Consider the following 25,751-nt stretch of genomic DNA (forward strand, 5'->3'; position numbering starts at 1 on the left):
AACCTACACTCCATCATTGCCAGATATATTAAAGTGTTAATCCTAACGATTGAAGATGTTTGGACAAAAATCACGTGGTTTGGGCAAGAGGGTAAGATGGGAATATTTCTATCATTTTTATATGTCTCTTATAGAAGACCAAGATCAAGGGTATGTCACCAATTTGAAAACACTGGTCCTTCTCAAATATTTATCAAAATTTGGAGGGGTATGTGTAAACTACCCTTATCACGTGGAGTTGGGTTGCAAGCCAAGGAACTCGAATTCTTAGTAGGCGTTTGGATAGGACTCCTTGGCTACTTCTGACTCTTGCGGGGAGTTAGAAGTCGTTTGGATGCGTTTGGATGAACAACTCCTTCGAAGAGTTACTCCGCGCAAGAACAAGAAATTACTCTTTGAGAAGAAGTCGAGAAAACCTATTTCTCAAAACTCATCTTGCGGGGAGTCAAAATCTAACGGTTCGTTTTACCAAAATACCCTTAACTTTATTAATTTTCTATGAAAATATTCCTAATTCATTTGCCCTTAAATCAAATGAAAGAAATATTTATTAATATTAATTTTTTATTTTTTTATTTTGAGTATAATAGATTTAAACACATTATATTAATATTTAATATTTAAAATATTATATTATATTATATTAATATTTATAGTTAAAATGTCAAAAACAATATAGTTTAAAGGCATATTATGACACTAAAAGACAGTCTGTCATATTTTTTTTTTTAATTTTGAGTATAATTGATTTAAACACATTATATTAATATTTAATATTTAAAATATTATATCATATTATATTAATATTTATTATTTAAAATATTATATTATATTAATATTTATAGTTAAAATGTCAAAAACAATATAGTTTGAAGGCATATTATGACACTAAAAGACAGTCTGTCAATTTTTTTTTTTTTTAATTTTGAGTATAATGGATTTAAACACATTATATTAATATTTAATATTTAAAATATTATTATATTAATATTTATTATATTATATTATATTAATATTATAGTTAAAATGTCAAAAACAATATAGTTTGAAGGCATATTATGACATTAAAAAACAGTTTGTCAAAAAAAAAATTATTTTGAGTATATTGGATTTAAACACATTATATTAATATTTGATATTTAAAATATTATATTATATTATATTATATTAATATTTATAGTTAAAATATCAAAAATAGTATAGTTTGAAGGTATATTATGACACTAAAAGACATTCTGTCAATTTTTTTTATGTCATATTATGTCAAAAACAGTCTGTCAATTTTTTTTTAAAATTTTGAGTATAATGGATTTAAACATATTATATTATATTAATATTTATTATATTATATTATATTATATTATATTATATTATATTATATTATATTATATTATATTATATTATATTATATTATATTAATATTTATAGTTAAAATGTCAAAAACAGTATAGTTTGAAGGCATATTATGACACTAAAAGATAAAAAATAGTAACTGGTATAACATAAGGGTATTCTGGTCTTTTTTCTAAAAGTCATGAGAAGTAAGTATAGTTCCCAAACAGACTTCCAGCACAAAAGTACTTCTGTTAGTACTTCATAGAGTTGATTGTCAAACGCTATTTCTGCACATAATTACTTTTCCAGCTCCTCCATAGAGTACTTCAGCTCCTGTTCTTTGGAAGAGTAATTCTGCTTCTGGTATCCAAACAGGCCCTTAACTTCTTGTACCATGGAATTCCTTTCGGTTTTGTTGTCTTGCCTTTTTATCCTAAAAGTATTATAAATAATAAACTAACAAATTAATGCAACATAACATAATAAAAGCCCTTTAAATGGTGATTCAAGGCCAGCATCAAACCTACGGCTGAGATTAGAGGATCAACACAAGTTCCTAGATATTAGTTCTGATTTCATGATGATAGAATTGTAAGAATGTCAACTGTAGGTTTGATGCTTTGGATTTTGAGGTGATTCAAGTCCCAAACTCGATGGGCCAACTTGTCGAATTAACTCATAAAAATTAGCTTAGTCAATCATCAAATCGATCAAAAAAAGCATCGAGTCAAATCCAAAACTCAATCGACTATATGAAATATTACTGTGGAGAGTAAAAATAAATAAATATTTTTATTTGTTTTAAAATATAAAAAAATTGTGTTTAGATATTTATAATATTAATACATTTTTATTTTGCTCGTTTGAGTTGACTCGCAAATTTTCACTCTTATGGGAGTTTTGAAATTGTGTGGGAGAATGAAAATTTTCAACCCATATCCAATAGTTATATTGATAGGAAAGCAAATTCTCGACTCTCCAAAAATTTAAATTTATAAATAAGTAAACTTAGAAGGCAAAAGCATGAAACATCAATTGAAACACTTTATACTCAGTTAAAATGAAGAATATGCAAGTAAATCTCATGATATGGATCTTTTATCACAGGCACATTGAAAATAAAAATGACTTCTAACCCCCAAAAAACATTTGATGCTTCTTTTTGTGATGGGGATTCTGGACCGAAGACCTGACTAGCAAGGGCAAGGCAATGAGTCTCTTAGAGGCTAAAGCGCTATATCTCGTTCAAATCTCTCAGATATATGCAAATACCCAACAAATCACGCATACTAGGATAAATCCTTGCGGGGTGGCCAATGAGGGGGGTTGAACTCCCAAGACCATTCTTTTTTTCGGAGGGATGCCTGAAACTGAGTTGCCTCAGTCGAGTTTTATGATACATTTGAGTTATCTCGTTCAACAATGACAAAAATGAATTGTGGTTCTAAATCTCGTCTGATATATTTAACTTGGCTATCCGTCTCGTTGGTGGATTATACCGAGACGTATCGAACAAGTCGTTTCAATCTAGGACAAGAATTAAATCCATACTTACAACTCTATCTTAATCATATAATTGACTAAGAAGATAAGTGAGATCTCAAACAAATGTAACCAACAACGAGATCAAGGATCCAGATGTATCCCAAGTCCCGATAGTACAGGATCTTTACTCTTTTTTTCCCTCCACAAGGAAGGAAACCTACATCCCCCCCTCACAACTGATCATCAATCATTAACCATCATCGATCGACCCATTTCAAATCACTCAAAAACCCTAAACTTGTCACAGAAATCCACATCAATGGCTTCAGATTCGAAACAAGCTATGAAACCCTACAAGCTCAAACAAACCCTAACTGGTCACATGCTTTCCATCTCCAGTGTCAAATTCTCCGAAGATGGAAACCTCTTGGGCAGCTCATCAGCCGATCAAACCATCCGTCTTTGGTCTCCAATCGATGGGTCTCTACGCAAACAATTCGAAGGTCACGAAAATGGCGTCTCTGACTTCGCCTTCTCTTCCGATTCACGTTACATCTGTTCCGGTTCAGATGACAAAACCATACGGATATGGGATGTGGAGACCGGTTCACTCGTCAAGACTCTGCACGGCCACACCAATTACGTTTTCTGCGTTAATTATAATCCACAATCTAATATGATCGTATCGGGTTCGTTCGATGAGACTGTTAGGGTTTGGGATGTGAAGACTGGGAAGTGTTTGAGAGTTCTTCCTGCTCATTCCGATCCCGTTACAGCGGTGAATTTTAATCGAGATGGCTCGATGATTGTGTCGAGTAGTTATGATGGTTTGTGTCGAATTTGGGATTCATCGACTGGGCATTGTATGAAAACTCTTATTGATGATGAGAACCCACCCGTTTCCTTCGTGAAGTTTTCTCCTAATGGGAAGCTTATTCTGGTTGGAACTCTGGATAATGCATTGGTAAGTCTACAATTCTTTACTTGTTCATGAAAAGGAAGGATTTTTTTTATTTTATTTGATTTGTTAATTGGTTGAATTGTGTGGATTATTTCTTGCTTGTTAGAACGATACTCTAAATCTGTCATTTTTTGTTCCTTTGATTTTTCCTGGAAAATCAAATAATCCTTGCTTGTTAGATAGCTGGGGATGGGGATTTCTAGAGGTTGATTATGAGACTAGAGTAAATGATCGTCACCAATTTTATTGGGTGGTGAGAGAGACAATATATAGGTGAAGGTTTTGTGAGGTTTAGTTGCTTAAAGGGGATTTTATGTTGCACCTTAACATTAGGATTAGATCATCTCTCTCATAGAAACTCAATTTTCGTCTTTGTATGCATGTTCTATTAAGAAGAACCGCCCTATTCAGCAATGTTTGATTCGCAACGAGTCCGGTCCTACTTGGGATTTGCGGTTTAGGAGAAACTTTAATGATTGGGAGCTAACTAAGGTGACATCTTTCCTTGATCTCCTGCAAACGTTTCATCTTAGCGATAGCGAGCATGATAAATGGGAATGGATAAGGGCTAAGGATTTGAGATTCTCTGTCATATCTTTCTATATGTGGCTTAGTCCATTTGCAGAGCGATCCCTTTCGGGTTCCATTATTTGGTCCAGGTTAGTTCCCTCGAAAATATCTTTTTTTGTTTAGTTGGTTTCCCTTGGTAAGATTCTTACGTTGGATAATCTGATTGTGCGGGGTTGGATCACTCCCAATTGTTGTGCCATTTGTTTGAGAGATGGAGAGTCCGTTGATCATATGTTAATTCATTGCTCATTTTCTCATAATATTTGATCAACTTTCCTTGGTCTTTTCCATATTAGTTGAGTCCTTCCTCGAAAATTCTCCTTGTTGTTAGTAGAATGGACCAGTAATGCTTTCCACACTAGAAAACGGATCCTATGGGCTTGGCTTCCCTCGGTTATTGCTTGGGGGATTTGGAGCGACTAAAATAACAGAGTGTTCAATAACAAGATTAGTACCTTTCATGCAAGTTTCTTGGAGATCTTGGGTTTGTTATACATGTGGTCTAAACAGAGTATAGAGTTCGCAGGGACTACTTTTGATGACTTTGTTTTTAGATGGCACTCTTTATGTAATCATTAATGTTGTAGTTTTCTTTTCTTTGTTGCTCTTCGAGAGGCTTTCTCGGTCTACTTGTATTTTGCTTGCTTTTTTTAATATATTATACTTTTCAAAAAAAAAAAGGAAAAATATAATTTTGTGGATATCAGATTGTGCTTAGTCTATGTTTGGTAACACTTTTGAAGTCTGAAGTCTAGAAACTAGAAATCAGACTTCAAAAGTTTCATCCAGCATTCCCCGTCGCTGGTGCAAAACTTCTGAATTTTGATTCTGAAGTCTTAAACAAAACAAACGAAAATAAAGCTTCTGAAGTCTGAATTTTAAAGGTGAACCACCTCCATTCAGACTTCAAAAGTATTATTAAACACACTTGTAGAAGCTTGTTGGTGGAGCTTAGAGAAGCAGACAAGACATAAGGTCTGTTGGTTGACATACTGCAATGAAACTATGGGTCATGGGTTAAACTCTAGCTTACCCATCAGGAAAAGGCGGGTAGAGTTGATTGCTTCAACTCCACAAAATTATATTTTGTGGATCTGAGATTTAGCTTTAGTGAGAAAGGTTAAGAGTATAGGCTTGTTGGCGGAGTGAGTGTGGAGTTTGGTAGCTTAGAGAAGCCAATAAGATGCAAGGTCCGTTGATATAATGCAATGGAATTTTGGGTCGTGCGTTAAAATCTAGCTTACCCATCAGGGGAAAAAAATGAAAAAGAGGTTTGAGTTGATTGTGTTAATTATTTGTATGGACTGGCATACTTTGGGAATCTGACTTGTGCTGAAAAATGGAAAAGGAAGGACTGAAAATGGTGGTTTGACATTGAAAATGATTCAGATATTTTGTGCATGATGAATAAGGTGGTTGTTTAGTTCGATTCTACTGTAGTCCTAGGATATTGGTGGCTTCTTGTGGACTAAACCGAGTTTAGTTGGGAGATAATTGGGGTTATGTTATGGAGGTATTTTGGGATTCACGAGAGACAATCTTAGTAAAGGCTTAATCAAAATTTTTTTACTCTTCTATTAACGAATATTTTTTTTATGGGTAAGCTGGACATGAACCGAATTTTGCTTGGAGTTTGTTATGTCAAATTAGGAACATATGCTAAAGGAAGGATATGCCATTGCCAGCTTTGGGAAGTTTTAGGCATCCTTTTATTCCAATTGATTACCAACATTAGGTTATGATACGTGAGGCATTATATTGCATGGCACCAAGTAAGAGGCAGAATCATACAAACACTATTTGTACTTCAAAGGGATTCTTTTCTTCAAAATATGACAAATAATGCAATCTGGACATAAATCAACTTGATTAAATTGAAAAGAACTAAGATATAGGGAGCTTGGCAATAAATATGGTCTAGAAAATTTGATCAAAGGCTTCACAACTTACTGGATGAGAACAACAGTAACAATTTGAATATATACACACCAAACAATGATAACGACAACAACAAAAAAGGGAAATTTATTTCCTTACTGATTAAGAACCCGAGATTGGAAAGTTACAAATTAATAGACGCTCATTCAAGAAACCCAAAGAGTTCGTATCTGGGAGAGAGCATATATCTATTTTGAGAACTCTTTTGCATGGAATGAAACTCTTTTCTTCTCTGCTTATCCATATACATTAAACATGCATCTGAACATTCATACATATGGGTGGATATATAGATAATTAAAATGGGCATTAAGTGACGTGGATCATCATTAAACAATTAATGATCTTGGTTTGTTATATCTCATCGTATCTGCTGCAGAGGCTATGGAACTTCTCGACTGGGAAATTTCTGAAGACATATACCGGACATGTTAATTCAAGATTCTGCATTTCTTCCACATTTTCTACAACGAACGGGAAGTATGTTGTTAGTGGCTCAGAGGACAACCACGTCTATTTGTGGGATCTGCAGACCAAACAAGTGGTCCAGAAACTCGAAGGTCATACAGATACCGTGATATCCGTTACATGTCATCCTTCTGAGAACATGATCGCTTCTGGTGCACTCGAAAGTGACAAGACAGTGAAGATTTGGACTCAGGAGACAGATTAACTGTGTTTTGTTATGAACCCAAGCCATTCCTCAACTGAATTTTCCATGTTATTATTACAGCTATATGTTTTAGTCTTTGCCTCTTTGGTTTGCAAGTTACAAAAATAGGAAAGAAAATTAAATGTTGAGATAAGAGTTGGATTCATTAAAGCCAAAACACTTTAAGAATATCAAATTAGAAAAAAAATAAAAATAAAGAAATGAATAATTTTAAAAATTATTAAATAAAAATTACATTAAAGATTAGAATTAGAAGGAAATGATAATCACATAGAAGACCTCCACAAATTTTAATGCCACTTTTTTTTTTAAAGATTCCAAGGTAGGATCCATGGATAAGACCTTAAACTAATACATGGATCAACTGATTGGGTAGTTGACCAAAATAGCCAGTATTTCGCAAAAATTACTTAACATCCATTTTTTTTATATACTTATAAAAATGGCTATATGCCTGATTATGTATTTATATTTTTACCAAAATGGTTGTCTGTGCACAACGAATGTACAGAAATTTGATGAATTATGAAATTGGGTATATGTCCATTTTCATAAATATTATTAAAAATGAAAAGAAAAAGATGGTTGATTAAGTAATTTCAGCAAAATACCTATTTTAGTCATTTCCATTTTAGTTTAAACTTTAAGCCACATGATGCGTGAATGAGGATATCACAATTGCATTATTTCTTTAAATTTAGAGGAAAAAAGAAGAAAAAAAAAATGGTGGACACAATTGAAACTAACTCTTGGTTTAATCTATCATTTTATTGAAGAAATATCACCTCTATCTCAAGAGAGAGAAGATCCTCACATTCACTTACCCATATGATGCAATCATCCTCATTGTCACCACTTACAAGTTTGGCTGATCGACTCATCACATTAGAAACTCATATGGATTTAGGTAACAGCAGACTTTTCTTATTTTAAGTGGTTGTGGTCTACAGGGAAAAAAAAATACAGAACCCATCGAATCTCTAAGTGGGATTATCTCCAAGACAGCCAAACCATTTGCATCTAATCTATTTTCTAATAAAGGAAACCCCTTTCTCAATGCTTCCTGCTAACTCTTTCTTTGCCTTCTCCAACCCAGCCCTGTTGAAAATCACAGTGCAATAAAAATGTCTTTAATTATACTTTTAAATCAATAACCATAACAACCGATGAAAACTACTATGACAGTTTATATAGTTTAACATGTTGTAAAAATATACCTTTCATACTCGTTCAGGGGTCCTAATGGGAAGATCTCCTCGACTCCAGTCCGACCAAGCCTTACCTTTGTTGCGAAGAAAGGGAGTTCTGTCACCTATAACAAAAAGGAATAGTTTTTGTTAAGGAAACAACATTGAAATACTTATTGATAATTTATGAGACTCGTATAAATTACCTGAGAAGTCACGAAAGAACATTCAACAACGCCAGCATCTCCTCTCAAGCCCCGTAAGCATGCATCCGCAAATTTAGCCGCAGCATAAGCCTATATTCGTATTTATTTTTTTTAAATTATTTCATTCAGTTAGCAGATGCCAAATTTTGCTTAATAATGGCATTAGATGGAAATCGAAGAAAATAGAATTCCTAACCATTGAAAGTGTTGCAGAGCCAGTCCCAGCCTTTGCCTGCAAAGGATGTGACCAATTCAATGAGGGGTTTCACCAGAAAATGTTTTTCAGTTTAAGTAGAGAATGTAGACAGATTCCACAATTTCTATTGTTCCCGTGTGTTCTCTTCCAATATTGCGATAGCATCAAGTAAGGTGGATTATTGATGGGGCAACGGTATCAAACGGATTTGGACATGACATTTTTCTTCTGATTGGCTGTTATAGCACATTACATTGATTCCAAGTTGATCAAAATCAATGCGTTAAAGTCCACATCACTATAGATTGGACAATAGTAAACGGAGTGCGACAACCCCTTCGGAATTAAATTTCCAAGAAGGGTCAGAAAAATATACTTGGTGGTCAAGTCTATTTCACTATGACCCATAATGGATATATAACACGCTTCTATGCATTATAAGCCAACATCAGGTTGACATCCTTAACTGTTTCTTTCATCACAGTATAATGTAATATACGAGGCTCTTGACTTTTGTTTTCCACCTTTTTTTTCTTTTTGGAGACGTACCATTGTATTTTCCACTCATCCTAAACATGTAACAAGACAGTTTCCGTGGTTGGTGCTTATCGTGTATGTTTCATTCCAAAAATCAAATTGAATGGTTTACCTCAACAACTTCAGTTCCCCCATTCTGTATGCGATCTGTCAAGTAGCTAATTTCTTCCGGGGTGAAAGAGCATGGAGGCTTAACCTGCATAAAACGATACCAAGATGACCGATACATACTAAAATATTGAGATTCAGAAATAAATTCACTCAAACCTGTGACAGAAGAGGTAAAATTGTAACTCCTGAATGACCCCCAACAACCGGAACATTAACTTCCCTGGGATCAATTCCCAAGACTTCTGCCTGTAAAGAGAAACCCAAAATAAAAGAACCCGGAAATAGTTAAAACTTTGTCGACCCTAATAATAGAAGGTACCAACAAACTGATGAAGTACTCTAAGTAGAACATACCACAAAAGTATTGGCTCTCACAACATCAAGCGTTGTGACTCCCAATAGTCGCTTCGGATCAAAGGTCCCAGCCTTCTTGAAAACCTCAGCTGCAATTGGAACTGTTGAGTTCACGGGGTTACTGATCAAGTTCACAATTGCATGAGGGCAGCATTTAGCGATCCCTTCACAAAGAGTCTTAACAATTCCAGCATTGATTTTGAACAAATCATCTCTTGTCATTCCTGGCTTCCTAGGAACACCAGCCGGAATTATTACAAGGTCCATGCCTGTAAGCGCATTCTCAAGCTGTTGCTGTCCTAGAAAACCGCGTACCTAATAATCAAAGATAATATTTAGTTCTAAGACATAAAATACTACAAGTTTGGAGCTTTTAATAAGATCGTGATGGTACCACGACAGGCACCTGAGTTGAAAGTACAAACTCATCTAAACCCTTGCATAACTATTTAAAAAAAAAACCCAACTAGACCATAAATAGGCACAATTAATTCCTCACCTGAAGTCTCAAAACATATAATCTCCAATTTTACAAGTGCAATACCTTATGCGTTAAAAACTAGAAACTAATTAGAATCCCAACATTAACAACATAGCACCAGTGGAATAAACACTATACCTTACATGGAAAAAAAAATCATAAAATCATATAACAACAATTAAAAACAAATCCATAGCTCACCTAAAAATTCAAACTTGGGGAGGAAAAATAAACAAAGGAAAGACAGTTTAAAATCTAGAAACTAACAGGTCATATAATCTCCAATTGCATGAACACAATACCTTGTGTTAAATGTTGTGTAAATGTCTTGTATTATATTGAAGGTTTGTTGAGCTGTGGGGGAGGAACCCCCAGACCAAATTTTTTAGGGTTTCGCATATGGCAATTATGTAATATTTTCTTAAGGGTTTTCTATTTTTTGGGAGATAAACAAGTATTCTCTACTCCGGGTTTTAAATAAAGATCCCTAGGACTGTAAAACTTGAAAGAAAATAGTAATTGTTCTTAATTTGATCCGTGGACGTAGGCACACTGTCGAACCAGGTAAATCCTCGTGTTCAGTGTGATTTTTGTCCTCTTTGCTGTTTCATTTTTTCACATTAAAATCTAGAAATTAATAGAATCCCAACATTAACAACATCATAGCACAGGAATTCCAAAAAAAAAAAAACTATTAACTCACCCAAATATTGAAATTTGAGGACAAAAAATAAACAAAAGAAACACAGTTCAAGAGGCTGACCACAGCACCAGAGTCCACGTGACTGATGTCTGCTGTCACACCAGGAGAATTGACAACATCATAGAGATGGAGAACTGAAACGAGAGGATTCATCTTCATCAACAATGCAAGAGGCTGACCTATGCCTCCAGCAGCACCCAATACAGCAACTTTGAATCCCGGTGCCCCACCTTTTGCTCGGCAATTTGCTCGTCTCAGAACAGAACTTCCCTCCATCTTCCATTCCATAATCCAAAAAACATTTAAATAAATAAATAACCAAAAAATTCATAAATTTGATAAGCAGCAAATTCCAACAAAAATAAAAAAAACTCCACCTCCTACCACAATTTGTGAAAATTTCAATTGTGAAACATTCTTCTAATCAAGTAATTAGGCACTACAGGCCACTAGATTAGCATCTCATACTACTTGATTTTATTTTAATGCAGTCCTTGGAAGATTTATCCCAAAAAAGCATCATTTTTAATACTTCAAAAAGAATCCCAAATCAAATGGAATGGAAGAATGAAAATTTGGGGTCTGTTTGAATCACCATTTTTGCAACTCCAAGAAAAAAGATTGTTTTTTGAGTCAAAAACAGCTTTTTTGAGTCAAAAACAGCTTTTTTGGATGGGAAAATGGCCATCCAAACAGAAAGTCCGGCTTCTAATCCATGATTCCGTATCCAGTTAAGAACTTTATTAAATAAATCCCAAATTAAAGAAAAAACTATTCATGGGAAAAAAAGTCTCATCTTTTCATAAAAATAAAAAAATTGGGTAAAAAAAATCACCCATACTTGAAATCAGAGAAACCCCAGAAGAATAAACAAAGAAAACGGCCTAAAAACAGAAAAATTATAAAAATCAAAGAAATCCACCAAAAATAACAATCCCAGAACACAAGATTTCAAAACCCAGAAGAAAAAAGTTTGGTGAGGGGAATTCAAACCTGGGGATTTGAAGGGTGGAGGTGAGCTGAAATCCTTACAATTCTTTGATTAACATCTGCGTTTGTCTGCATCTTTGACGATTACTGAAGAACAAGTGTGTATGAGAGAGAGAGAGAGAGAGAGGATTTATAAGAATAAAAATAAAACAAAATTACAGAAGAAAAAAACAACAGAGATGTTGAGACGAGAGGGTGACGTAAAATTGGGATGTGTGGAACTGAATTTCTGGATTCTTATCCTCTAAATTTAATTTTTGAGAATTTCAATGTTCTCTCCTTCACTATTTTTTGGGTTTGGAGATGATGTTACTGTGGTTTTTATTAGAAAGGAAAATCCAAACAACAAGACTCGATCGAAAAAACAATAAAAAAATACACTTACATTGACTTAAATACCCTTAGACATTAGCACCCCAACACAGTCCATGGCTCTTTCCATTAGCTAGAAATTCGAGGTCATTTTTGGCACATGAAGATTTGATTACTTTCTGTTGGACATAGACGACGATCCACCATCATCTATTGTGGATAGGGTTCCATTTGGTCGTATCTCCTAACGAACTTAATCTTTTGGATATGATGTTTATGGCTTTAATCTCCAAAGAAACTTTATATTTTTAACTATTATTATTATATGTAGATCATTGGTTCGATTCGAGTTTTAAACTCCATAACGAATCGAATAGGTACGGGTAGGCAAAGAATTCATTTCTTGACTGACTTAATAGGTTATTTATAATTGATTCTTCTCACCGTAGAAATCATCCTCACCAAAAATCAGTCAATTCCAAAACTTCTAACCTATGTTTTGAAAAATGTTTTGTCAAAATGTTTAGTGCCGAACATTTTGCTTATATATATATATATATATATGGTAAATTTAGCAAAACATGCACGAAATATTTATCAATTAGTAAATTATAATAATTATTTTCAAAAATATATTTTTTATCAAATCGATAAAAATAGTAAAATTATTATTTTTGTATCAAAAATATCTTCTTTTTTTTTTCCACTAATATTACTAGAAGTCCTTCTCTCCTCTTTCACATTTCTGTCTTCTTCTCATTTTTATTTGAATTTTCCATCGAAAAAATTACAGAGCTAGAAAGAGTCGAAGTTAAGGTTAGAATGGTAAATGCATAAGTAAAATTAAAAAAAATGTATTTTCAATATAAAAAAATTGATTTTTACTATTATTTACTATTTTGATAAATAAGTTTGAAAACTCTATTGTTTTGGTAATGAACAAGCTCTTTCACTTGGCAAATGAATCTATCTTCCATCTATTATACAATATAGGATTTTATCCTAGTCATAAAGATAATGAATAGTCATCAATGAAATTGTGAAAAATCCAAAGATGTAGATCGCTTTCCAAATAAAATCAACTTGACTATCATAAAAACATCTCTCTGTCTCTCTGTCTCTCTCCTGCATTTTCCATCTAAGACAGATGATTTTTGAAAACATTTAGAGGCTTTGAAACCCATTATAGTAAGAAATTATTTGTTCTAATTATCCAACATTTCCTAATTCTTTTCCATATTTCTTCATTTTTTAACTTTTTATTCGAATAGGTTTGAGAATTTTTTTTATTCTAATTCTATTTCTTATTATTTTCTTCACGTAAGAAAGAGACAATTTGGGATGGGATCTAGATATTTTAAGGGTAGATCTGCTTATATTGTGCAGAACAGAAAAGGCACTACCCTTCTTGCGAAATTTTACGGTACTCTCAAGAAATTTGAGTATTTTTTTTAATATTTGTGCAAGTTCATTATTTGGTGATTAATAAGAATAGGAAATTCACCAACTTACTTGAGGTTATCTAAGTGACATCTTTCTTTCTATCTTTTGTTTTCCAAAAAAAAAAAAATTAATTGCAAGAAGTTTTAAACATTTTAATTTGGGTTTAATTCTTTATTTGTCATCCCACTTAAATTTTGTATAGATTATTAGATCAAAATTATGTTAATTTGTTATTTTTGTGGATGTTGGGTACTAGGAATTTTCACAATTTAGTTCTTGAATCATTGCTGAGGGCAGTTGAGATTTTTTTCTTTTGATATGTGGGTCCACCATCCGATGCTTGCTTATTGGGCTAGGCTTAAATTATCCCATATGGGTAATAAGCCTATAATGGGTTGGGTATTTGAGTATTGGATTAGGGCTTGGACTTATATTGAAGATGGGTTTTGAATAGGCTATGGGTTAGGTTTTAGAATGAGATTTGGGTTAAGTGCATGGGTAATGGGTATAGAGAAGCGGGTTTGGGTATGTAAAACAATATGAAATGATGCATGTATACATGAGAAAACATCCCAAGTGACACTTATGATGGATGATGGGCCTATTTAAGACCTTTAGGTTTTTATTTGAAATTAAACTTGAGATTTTTAAATTTTAGACTTTTTCAAGTGGATTCGTGCAAATTGGGGTGTTTACAAGATAGAACTCAAAGATTTAACTCAAGGAAGTTGATGAACTTCCTATTCTTATTAACTACCAAATAATGAACTTTCACTAAAATTAAAAAAAATACTCAAATTTCTTGAGAGTAACGTAAAGCTTCTTGTGCCTTAAAAATACAAATCTTATAAATCTCTATACTCCACAAAATAAAATTAACAAACATCAAAGTTGCTAATGTTGGGAGAAACCAAACGTATTTTTGAGAAAAATAAAACATTGACAAATCTAAAAAATATTGAAACTTAGAGGGAGAGAGAGAGAGAGGCTGATATTGAGAGATCAACAAACCTTGAATTTGACTCATTGGCTCTTTTTCCATAGAAAAAAAAATGTTTCAATTTAATATCTAGATCCCATCCCAAATTATCTTTTTCATACATGAAGAAAATAATGAGAGATAGAATTATTATAATTTCTTTTCTCAAACCTATTCGAATAGAAGCTTAAAAAATGAAGAAACATGGAAAAAGAATTAGGAAATGTTGGATAATTAGAACAAATGATTCCTTATCATAATGGGTTTCAAAGCCTCTAAATGTTTGCAAAAACCATCTACGTCTTACACATACCTTCAATAATGTATAAATTTCTATAGATGGGAAATGTAGGGGAGAGAGAGAGATTTCAAAGATGCAAAAAGTGGGTAGTTTTAGGTAAAGCAATCTCCATCGTTGGATTTTCACAATTCTATCTAGGGATCATTGACTATTTTCACGACTGGGACAAGATCATGTTTTGATAATAATTTTTTTAAAATTCAACCCTATTTTCAATTTTCTGTTTTCTGTAGATCAAATTGCATGAGCGAACCTAAGCCCAATGATAATATAGAGTTGACCTAAATATAGCCCACCTATTTAGGGACGGGTTAGGTCTCAACCTAGCCTGGCCCAACCAGTCCATTGACAGGCCAAAGTAAATAGGTCACAACAAATCAAACCCCAATTTATCTTATGGGGCCCAAAAAACACAAGATCGCAAGTCCCATTGACATCACAACAACTCAATTGCAAGAGCAAAACTCTACCAACTGAGCTATATCCTCTTGAGCCAAGTGGAGCATGCACGAAGAGTGTCCCCTACCTAATGAAGGTTAGGTGGCACCTTATTTTATGCCACGTGCCATTTTTGAGACCCACTGATGATATGGACATTATGGTCCATCTTTTGATGAACCTACGTATCAAAAATTATAGTGTTTGATAACTTGTTTCCATTCCATTAGATCTAAGTTCTTGAAAAAGAATTTCAATCCAACGATTAGAAATCATTCTTAAGACAATACTCTTATCAATGGATGCACATCACCAATCAAACTGATCTTTTGTATGTAGATTCATAAAGAGATGGGCCACATATCCATACGATGAGTGGACCCTTAAAAGTGCCACGTGTCATAAAATGAGGTGCCACCTGACCTTGGTTAGGTACTAGTCAAGTCCTAAAATTTTTGGCCCACACTTTAATGGATCTAAGTTGTATAATTTATAATGAAATTTAAAGTGACAAATGAGGCACTTTTAATGTTTGTGATCTTAAATTTTATGCTCGCTTGAAAGCAAAGCATGCAACATATGATGGATAGAGAGAGGGTCACTTCTCTCAATTTGCTGCGACAGGCACGTGCAACCTTGTTTGATATTTGATGTACACGAAGGTCCATCATCCTCAGTAAAGCCGAATCCTAGTCAAGTATTTTGAACGGTCTAGATTGAGTTGATTGACTATCTTGGGAACGTGTGTGACTGTATTTCTTAGGGTTCATCAACAACGATGAACTGTAAGTCCAACAAATAGTCTCTTTAAACTTAGAAAAATCGCGAAGAGGCTCTCGTGAAAGCTGTGTTAGGATGCAATTACAATAATGATCTAATACTTTATAAATATAACCAAAATCAACGACGAAACATGTGAAGGTTATAATGGGCGTTTAGAAGCTGATGGCAGTACTGAAATTTCCAAAACAATTAAACCTATTATTACAAGAAATTGAAATCGGGCGGCAAAGCGAACTAGGGTTAACTAATTGCGGTTAAGATCTCTTCACCTTCTCCTCCCTATAAAAGGAAGCAAAATGGAGGAAAACTAGCATCAGAGTTCGTAAGGCGTCTTGATAAACGCTTTTCTTCTACTGTTTGAATCTTTCTTCTTCTCTGGTTCTCTCGAATTTCATTTTATTTTACAGAGATTTCGTTTGATTCTGTGTTTCGGCGAAAATGAGAGAGTGCATTTCGATCCACATTGGTCAGGCTGGTATTCAGGTCGGCAATGCGTGCTGGGAACTTTACTGCCTCGAGCATGGAATCCAGGTACGATTTCTTTAGATCTGAATCGTTTTTGTGGTTTTTAATCTTTCTCATTCCTTGTTTTTAGATTAATTCGGTAGCTGTTACGTTCGTATGATTTAATTGAATTTCGATTTTTTGCTGTATATTCTTTTATATTTTTGCCAGATATAGGGTTTCTCTATGTTGAATGTTATACGCTTATTGAGAAATTGTTAGATTTATTTCGTTATTGAGCAATTTTCAAGTTTTAACTTGATTTTCTTCTCTATTTCGATAGCTCGAGGGATTTTATATGTGGAGACATTACATGTGTCCAGGAAAATGCCTTTTATTCATGGTTTTTTTTAGATCGTTTATTTTTTTCTTGATTTGGTACTTGTTCATATTTAGAGTTTAAGGTCTTGCATTTCATATAGATCAATGAGGAAAATGCTGATTCTATTTCGTTAGGTCGTGAAAATTTTCTGTTCCCCAAATCTATTGGATTTGTAGTGAAATACTAATATTGTCTAGAGTGTCTAATTTTTTTTTCGTTTCTCTCTTTAAATTTTGGATTTCTTTTTGGTTTAGTGGTTGCTTTAATTAGATCTGTTCTTGCATGGATTTTTATTTATTTATTTTCCAGATCTAGTTTAATCTCCATCTCTGCCAACAGACTTCCCTAGTTTCTCACAATTGTGCGCTTTCTTGCAGCCTGATGGCCAAATGCCAGGTGATAAGACAATTGGCGGAGGAGATGATGCGTTCAACACTTTCTTCAGTGAAACTGGTGCTGGAAAGCATGTCCCTCGTGCCGTTTTTGTTGATCTTGAGCCTACTGTCATCGATGAAGTGAGGACTGGAACATACCGCCAGCTCTTCCACCCAGAGCAGCTCATCAGTGGCAAGGAAGATGCTGCCAACAACTTTGCTCGTGGCCACTACACTAGTAATTAGACCTCCTTACCTGCATTCTTCTGCTTCCATAGTCACCAAAATCTGCGACTTATTGAAAAAGTCACAATTAAATCTTGACATTTTTTTTTATTAAGTCTTTACTTTTACGAACTTCATGATTAAATCACAAGCATCACTATTAAATCATGAACTTTGTGATTAAATCAAAAAAATAAATGATGTCCTTGATGCACTTGTAGGAGAAGATGACCACCAATGAAGTGGTAGATAACGAGAATGCAAATGAAGAAGATATTGATGTTGATTGATTGATGAATCTTACTTACAATCATGATTGTTATCTTTTTATATTTTGGACAACATAAACTTTGATTGTGTTGTAGACCTGTGGTTACTTCTTGTTATTTAATATGGCGTTTAGTGATTTATTATTGTAATTTAACATGTAATTTGATTATAAAATGTGAGAACCACACCTAGTATGAACAATTACATGGTCCTAACCCTAGCTCGATATTTCCCCAATATTACCGTATTTTCTGATTTTTTTCCCTTGCCAACTTATTCTTGAACTCTGACTTAGGTGATTATGATGCATACAAATGTTAATTAATAATTAGTTACCAAATTCAATTTTGGTTTTCTTTTGTCAAATTTCAGTTGGGAAAGAGATTGTTGATCTCTGCTTGGATCGCATCCGGAAGCTTGCTGACAACTGTACTGGTCTCCAAGGGTTCCTTGTTTTCAATGCTGTGGGTGGAGGTACTGGTTCTGGACTTGGTTCCCTTCTTTTGGAGCGTCTGTCCGTTGACTATGGCAAGAAGTCAAAGCTTGGCTTCACTGTTTACCCCTCGCCCCAAGTTTCTACCTCTGTCGTTGAGCCTTATAACAGTGTCCTCTCAACCCATTCCCTTTTGGAACACACTGATGTTGCTGTGCTTCTTGACAACGAGGCCATCTATGATATTTGCAGGCGCTCCCTTGACATTGAACGCCCTACTTACACCAATCTCAATCGCCTCGTCTCTCAGGTACTACTAGGCATAATACTTGCTTGCTTTAGAATTTCAAAGTGTCCTACTAACCTTTAGTAAGATGGCCAATGCGGTAATCCATTTGAGCTCAAGGACCCTTAGTAAGACTTGAAATCTTGCTAAGTAAGGAAGGTGTTTTTCAATTTGAAATTAAGCTATGATTAAATGAAAATTCACCACGTTTTGATTTGTGGTTCAGGTGATTTCATCCCTCACTGCCTCTTTGAGGTTTGATGGTGCTCTAAATGTGGATGTGACCGAGTTCCAAACAAACTTGGTGCCATACCCCAGAATCCATTTCATGCTTTCTTCGTACGCACCTGTTATCTCAGCTGAGAAGGCCTATCATGAGCAGCTCTCAGTGGCCGAGATCACCAACAGTGCCTTTGAGCCCTCATCTATGATGGCCAAATGTGATCCCCGTCATGGAAAGTACATGGCTTGTTGCCTGATGTACCGAGGTGATGTTGTGCCCAAGGATGTGAATGCAGCTGTGGCCACCATCAAGACCAAGCGCACCATCCAGTTTGTCGACTGGTGCCCCACTGGGTTCAAATGTGGTATCAACTACCAGCCTCCTACTGTGGTGCCTGGAGGTGACCTTGCGAAGGTGCAGAGGGCCGTGTGTATGATCTCTAACTCTACCAGTGTTGCAGAGGTGTTCTCCCGCATTGATCACAAATTTGACCTTATGTATGCCAAGCGTGCCTTTGTTCACTGGTATGTTGGTGAAGGTATGGAAGAGGGAGAATTTTCAGAGGCCCGTGAGGATCTTGCAGCTCTGGAGAAGGATTATGAGGAGGTTGGTGCCGAGTCTGCCGAAGGTGGTGAAGATGGTGATGAGGGGGATGAGTACTAAGGAGGGAATGTGTTTGTTGCTTGTGTCTCTTGCTATCTTTTGAATCATGGATCTTGCTTATAGAAAACGCTTTTCTAAAGTGCTGTTGGTGATATGATGTATGGGTGTATCAAGACACTTGAAAACCTCAAATATGAATAATGTTTATGTTACATGAACGTATGCTATAAGTTGCAATCTCATATAGTTAGAATTTTAGTTTCACCATAAAATCAATTCAATTTGGAGGGTTGAGTATTTTCAATTGAAAGTGATTCGTCTGTACTCCACCCATTTATTTCACTATAAAACGCAGAAACAAAAAGAGAAAATACAACTCCTAATCTAACACCCAATAAAACATACACATCATATATAACACATTTATCTGTCAGTCTATGTTTGTAAAGGCAAATAAACATCCATGTTAATAAGTTAAGTTAAATAATCTTCCTATATTTGGCAGGACATAATGGGTAAATATTTCATTTGAGGGAAGGCCCCTACTTCTTAATCTACACAGAACCTATTTTTCTCTTTGTGCCATCTTAAACTTTTGATGTTTAACAGCGCCCGAGCTTTTGGACAAGGCGGTCCTCAATTTCAATCCTTTTCTTCATCAACAAGGTGTACTTGGAGAGCAGCTGTGGGTCTCCGGCAGGCATTGAAAGCTTGCAGCTGAGAGATGTTTTCTCCAATTTGTTCTCGTAAATGCACGGGAAAGGCACAAAGGCGCCCTTACTCTGGCAAAGCCACCCATGAGCTGCTCTCAAGGCCGCACCCAAAGATGCTGAATCTATCAAACAAGGAAGATTGAATTAGCATACAGCAGACAACCAATCCAACAGACACACAAAGACTACATGAATCGAAGAAAACCCATCAGAAAATTCCTAGTGTGATAAACCATTCCATACATTAATACCATAGTTTCAAAACTCGATTTGACAGCTCATCTTGTTCATAGACGAGATGAGCTGTCAACTCGGTTAATAATAATTTATTCATACATATTTATATAAAAATAATGATAATTTTTTATATATAAAATAAGGTAGATTAGAAGATGTTTGATCATAAAATTATTTCTTAATTAGATAATAATATTTAACCTAAAAAAACTAATAATTTTAATTAAAATATACAAAATTCCACTTGACTTGGGCAAGTTTTACTGACTTGTCTGAGATTTTCAAAATATCATCCGAGTTGCCCCATTTATCTAGCGAGATTTTGCGCATGTGAGACGCCTCGTCTATCTATCTCATTCATGGACGATACCGAGATGACTCAGGCGAGTCATCTTGATCTTGGACGAGATTTAAAACCATGATTAGTACTAAATGGGACGTCAAAAGAAAAATGGCTTTATCTTTTAAAAAAAAACGAGACGTAACAACTAATTACCGGGTCGTTGGTCCGTATAGACATCACAGCCAAAAATGGAAGCGATTGACTTAAGTATGCTCTGATTTGCTGATGCACCACCAGTTACTATAATCCGTTTGGGAGGACTTGGCATTCCGAACCTCTCAGTGTGAGCTCTCATTGAGAGAAGGTGACCTTCAATTACTGCCCGCACCTACAATTAAAAATAGAAAATGATTTCAGTTACCTCACAACAAATAACTAATCGAAGATAATATAGAATGAGATAAAGAACAGTTTCTCGTTAAAAATTCTTCTTGCAGTAAGTTATTGGACTTTACTAACCTCTGAAGGATCATCGAATTCTCCGACTTCTTGCTCTTTCAACCCATCCAAAGAGTCACCATTGAAGTTTTCAAGGACATAGCGATGGAAACCAACTACGTATATTTAAACTCCAAGTTAGATCTTTTTAAGGGATATTTTAAGTGTAAAAGACTACTTGGTTCTGCACATTCACACTTACATCCTTCTGAACGACATGTTTCTCTAACCCAACGATAAACCATAGCACCAGATCCATGGACTAACCTAAAGACCTTTCGAAAGCTAGCTTAACTAGACCATCTTACGACTCATCAAATTAAATCTAGCACATGAGATACTCTAGTTGGAAAGTGGAAAACCATCAAATGGTGGACCACAGCCCCCACTGCACTTGTGTCGCAATTATAATGCGAGGGGTTCAGATAGAGATTGCACTTGCAGATACCCTGACCTCAATATTCCTTATAATATTAATGATAAATATGTTATCAAAACTTGATTACCTGGGAGGGGAGGGAGGATTTCATGCTCCTTGTAGTAGAATCCTAACTTTCCACCTATTGCAACAAATAGCAAGAGTCAGATCAGGATCCGTTGATTCAAGAAATGAAACAATATCTTGACTGGTGTAAACACAAAATCTAACAGCTGAGATTTTATGTGTATCTTGACAATACACATCACGATGATACTTATGTCAAGGATAATTTTCAACCGTTCGATTTTCTGTTTACTCGGTCAAGATCTTGAGTCAACGGAACCCAACCCAATAATATCCAACTGATTAAATGAAGATTTTACAAACCATTTAGAGGTGGTGTTTCCTCCAGAAACTTGTTGAAAACATCCCAGGAGTTCTCTGCACACCGGTTCCGTATATCTTTCACCAAAATTGTACTCACACAATCAATAGCAGGAACCACTTAAATTGAATCATTAAAATTTGCAAACTTTTTAGTAATAGAAGATATTACCTTCACGAGTGAGAGATCCATTCTTATAGACTAACATCACCATGTAGCCTTTGGTATCCACAGGATTAGGTAAAACGTGTCCTTCTAGTCTAGGCTGAGGCTCACTTGCAATCCCAAAGACCTAGTTGATCAACAATAGCAGATCATAAGATCAAATAAAAAACAGCCTTCGTGATGCGATATTGTCTACGTTGATTATTGAAAGAGAAACCAAGGTCACCTAGTGATAGAGCATATATATAGCCTCTGTGTGTGTGTGTGTGTGTGTGTGTGTTTGCACTCGTTTATATGACATAAAGGTCAACCCCTCTCAAAATAGAATGATCAAGAACAAATAATTAAGACCACATAAATAGCTTACAGTGTCACTGGTGCCAAGACTAATGGCCAGATCCCCGGGAGTATTGATTTTCAAACCTGCAGAGATTCAAAACATAGTATCCTCATCATCATCCAAGCTTTATTACAAAAATCTGGGGTCCATCAATCAAAACATGTTACACAATTGAGAACCTAAAAGAAGGCAAAAGTGAAGAGGACCATTTTTCACAGTTAAAATACTGAATTTCTCTTTCATAGAAACTAATTATAGCAAGCATGAACATCCACTGCATGCACCCACCTACCCATCAGCCAGCCCTCCAACAGAGAATTTGGTGTCTCAATGCCCATATGAAGACAGTTATAAACACCAAATCACCGAAATATGACAAAAGCGAGACAGCTATAAACACCAAATTGTTGAGTAAGTGCTGATTCTTCACAAGAAGTTCAATTTATCTTTTCAAATAGATTTTTTTACCATTGTCTAAAGAATTCACAGGATCAGATAACGTGAAATAAAAATTCTAAATTTTACACAAAAACATGACAGCCTTGACAAGGTGTCGTAAAATAGAACATTCCTTAAAACTGTAAGGCTAAAATACAAAGCAATACTGCAGTCAGGATATCCAACCACAAAAGTAACAAAATCTATTTACTCTTTACCAACATTATTTTCTTTATCAGTTGCAAGACCAATTAAACCTACCTGCCAGGCTGTTTGGATTGTCTCCGGACCACTGAACAACCACACAGTTCTTGTTGAAGTGAAACCTGGTGGCAGTCCAATGCAATCTCTTGTGGTGAGTTTACTAGGTAACATTTTTATTTTTGGTTGTTAGTAACAAGATATCTAAAATGAAAGTTTCAAATAAGAAAAACTTCAAAATAAGAAGGCTTCGCTATCATACACACAAAACAACTACATACCGACCTCTCCACAAAATAAGGAGCAATTGCACCAGCAACCGCGTGTGCTGGTGATAAATTTCCAATTATTTCTTCTAAACCCGGTGCAGTAGCCTAGAGCAATCAATATAAGGTCACCATTAGCACACTAAAAATATGAGATTTACATCTCAAATATAAGACAACCTATCAAATTTTAAAAGAATATATAGACCTCCAAAGCAATCTTAGACCAGGCACGTTGTCTTATATCCATTAAATTCATCCCAGATCCATCAGTCTCATCAATGCTAGCATAAGCCCCAATGAGAAGAGATGCCATGAAAGAGCTAACAAGGGAGATTCTCTCGGTCTCATGATAAACATCAGGCTGTGTCTCAAATATCTTCCGGATTTGTGGGCCTGTGAATCTCTCACACGCTCGGGATCCAGTTAGTTGGGATAACTCCAATGCACTACCAACCGCTTTCTCTATCTCTCTGCATTGAGAAGTGGTGCTACTGTCCATCCATATCGGTGATTCCTTTATGGAGAAGGCATCAGTAAGCTGATCCAGTAATGATTTACTGGGATCCAAAGAAGTTAGCTTAGCTAAACTGCCACGCTTCCAATAGACACTACCATGTTGCTGTCCACTACCCGAAACAGCAATTATCCTTCCGAAATCCAAATTCAATTTTGTGAATTTCCCAAGTAAGAGGTCTAGAGCCTCAACCCACATCAAAGTTGGGGAGACAATTCTGCCATTCTTCAATGGGTCTCTGTAAACTCCATCTTTGGTCTTGTAATGGGGTAATTCAGAATCAAAATGAACAATCTCTGAAGTCACAATGTTGAGATTGGAATCTAACACCGTCGCCTTCAAGGACCTAAACAATCAAAGCCACGAAGAATTAAATAATAGGCTTGTAAGTGGCAGCGACTACTCATTCTTTCTCAATAAATTGGAGAAAATAACAAAAACACAGATGGAGAAACATCAAAATATGGAAACTAAACGCATACCATGGACTATATGGACATAAACAACCAATAAACCAAGGATTGGAATAAGGGTTCTAAGTGGTTAGTCATGATTCTTAGTAAAAATCATAAAAATTAACAAAAACCCAATTAAAGAAACATTAAGATGAAGATGGAAACTAAAAAGCAATCACTTAATCATCTGTTCCATTCGAGTTTAAAACTCTAAACCCAACCATTTATATACATTTGATCTGGTGAGAATGACAGAGTATTTTACCATCGAAATGAAAGAAAAAGAAGCCAGATATCCAATTAGACCAAATTCTAGAAACAGTAATCTGGGTACTTAACTTGTTGTCACCAAACTCCAAACATGAAGAAACAAAAAAACTGCTTAAAGGACTATTTTACAATCAAAATCAAAGAAATAAAAGGAACCCAGTTTTCCAAACTATAAAATCAGATATCTGGGCACTTCTAATTTTCAGGAAACACGAAGAAACCAAAAAAAATAAAACATATATATGGACTTGACTTACTGAGTAGAGCTATCGAAGCCAAGAAAAAGAGAATCTTGTGGGAGAGAATAGTCCTCCATTGATCAGGGCACAGAGAATTACGATCATTCAAAGCTAACAGTGATTTAAATCGAAGAAGAAAGTAGAAACGAAGTTTAAGCAAAATGGGTTTGTTTTGTTGACTCACTTTGATTCGTTTTGGAAAATTGGATGAAAATAAAACGACGTTATAAAGATGGATTGGATTGAATATAAATACAATAAATTTTAGAATTCTTTTATTAAAATTTAGAAGAAACAACGTCTACGTGGCATGTCTTTTGGGTTGAAGTTTAATTGCCAACATAAAGATGCCACGTAGCACCGTAGTATACGAACGGTACACCGTTTTGGATCGCAACTCTTAAATCGAATAGTTGGACTTAGGAGGCTGTTGTTATTGGGTCATTTAAGAGACCTCATACCAAGGATATCATACTTGCTCCCTTTACCTTTGACTTGACCGAGTCTAACTGTGATTACAGTAACCAATCTCGGATTGGTTAATTATAAAAACACCTCAACTAATTAATAAGCCCAACTCACACCATAGTCAAATTATTTTATCTTTTATAAGAGTTAAAAGTTTTGGAATGAGCTTATATTTAGAGAGGATGATCTCTGGGATGATGAGATTATTCTCACAAAAAATTAATTCATTCCAAAATTTTTAATCCCTTCAAAATAAATTCAAGAATTATAGATTATTCATAAAAAAATAGAGAAAATTATAGAAATAATGTTTTTATATTTCTGCCCAAAACTCATAATCTTTAACCTCTGTCTTGTTCTTGAGATCTGATAGTCAAGAAGATAATATTTTAAGATTGGAGGGTAAAATTAAACAATGTTCAGTGACTAATAACTAAATCATTATTTTCTATGATTTTGTGCACTATCATGTCAAGAGCCTCATTCATTAGTCTTTTGTTTTTTTCAAAGAAGTGTAATGATTTTCTAACTAAACTCTTGACATAATAACTCAAAAACTTATTGATATGATATGTGCAAGAATTGTAAATTTTTCCTTTTAAGAAACGCATCTATACATCTCCATAAACATG

At 34.8% G+C, this 25,751-nt stretch overlaps 4 protein-coding genes across 8 annotated transcripts; 2 read left to right on the plus strand and 2 right to left on the minus strand.

Moving 5' to 3' along the window:
* Positions 1-2,909: 2,909 nt before the first annotated feature.
* LOC147403940 (uncharacterized) lies at positions 2,910-7,045 on the plus strand. Of its 2 annotated transcripts, none has more exons than XM_086439741.1 (2): positions 2,910-3,784; positions 4,175-6,625. In XM_086439741.1, exons 1-2 carry the CDS (start codon positions 3,140-3,142, stop codon positions 4,472-4,474), a joined length of 945 nt encoding a protein of 314 aa, XP_086295867.1. In that variant the 5' UTR covers positions 2,910-3,139; the 3' UTR covers positions 4,475-6,625. The 2 variants fall into 2 exon arrangements, with proteins under 2 accessions (XP_086295867.1, XP_086295868.1); XM_086439742.1 differs by lacking the exon at positions 4,175-6,625 and adding an exon at positions 6,669-7,045 and having other exon boundaries at positions 2,978-3,784.
* A 653-nt stretch (positions 7,046-7,698) lies between these two features.
* On the minus strand, positions 7,699-12,047 carry LOC147403941 (malate dehydrogenase, glyoxysomal). Its single transcript, XM_086439739.1, has 9 exons — positions 11,731-12,047; positions 10,798-11,013; positions 9,554-9,868; positions 9,356-9,445; positions 9,201-9,284; positions 8,552-8,587; positions 8,356-8,445; positions 8,180-8,274; positions 7,699-8,060 (listed from the first exon to the last, which is right to left on the minus strand). Exons 1-9 carry the CDS (start codon positions 11,800-11,802, stop codon positions 7,988-7,990), a joined length of 1,071 nt encoding a protein of 356 aa, XP_086295865.1. The 5' UTR covers positions 11,803-12,047; the 3' UTR covers positions 7,699-7,987.
* Positions 12,048-16,276: 4,229 nt separating this feature from the next.
* On the plus strand, positions 16,277-19,435 carry LOC147403942 (tubulin alpha-1 chain-like). The gene is made up of 4 exons (XM_086439747.1): positions 16,277-16,514; positions 17,187-17,421; positions 18,051-18,421; positions 18,624-19,435. Exons 1-4 carry the CDS (start codon positions 16,422-16,424, stop codon positions 19,281-19,283), a joined length of 1,359 nt encoding a protein of 452 aa, XP_086295873.1. The 5' UTR covers positions 16,277-16,421; the 3' UTR covers positions 19,284-19,435.
* An 83-nt stretch (positions 19,436-19,518) lies between these two features.
* LOC147403943 (xylulose kinase 2-like) lies at positions 19,519-24,884 on the minus strand. 4 transcript variants are annotated; one of them, XR_015177663.1, is made up of 12 exons: positions 24,670-24,884; positions 23,379-24,033; positions 23,190-23,278; positions 22,965-23,029; positions 22,293-22,348; positions 21,932-22,052; positions 21,763-21,837; positions 21,461-21,514; positions 20,976-21,070; positions 20,670-20,844; positions 20,442-20,571; positions 19,917-20,058 (listed from the first exon to the last, which is right to left on the minus strand). XR_015177663.1 is itself a non-coding variant. In XM_086439745.1 (11 exons), exons 1-11 carry the CDS (start codon positions 24,726-24,728, stop codon positions 19,826-19,828), a joined length of 1,671 nt encoding a protein of 556 aa, XP_086295871.1. In that variant the 5' UTR covers positions 24,729-24,884; the 3' UTR covers positions 19,519-19,825. The 4 variants fall into 4 exon arrangements, 3 of the variants coding, with proteins under 3 accessions (XP_086295871.1, XP_086295872.1, XP_086295870.1); XM_086439745.1 differs by lacking the exon at positions 20,442-20,571 and having other exon boundaries at positions 19,519-20,052; XM_086439746.1 differs by lacking the exon at positions 20,442-20,571 and having other exon boundaries at positions 19,519-20,058; positions 21,763-21,816; positions 24,670-24,883.
* Positions 24,885-25,751: the final 867 nt, after the last annotated feature.

Source organism: Akebia trifoliata, chromosome 4 (assembly GCF_017979445.1).
Source record: "Akebia trifoliata isolate Shusen 1 chromosome 4, ASM1797944v1, whole genome shotgun sequence".
In the NCBI taxonomy this organism is placed as follows: Eukaryota; Viridiplantae; Streptophyta; class Magnoliopsida; order Ranunculales; family Lardizabalaceae; genus Akebia; species Akebia trifoliata.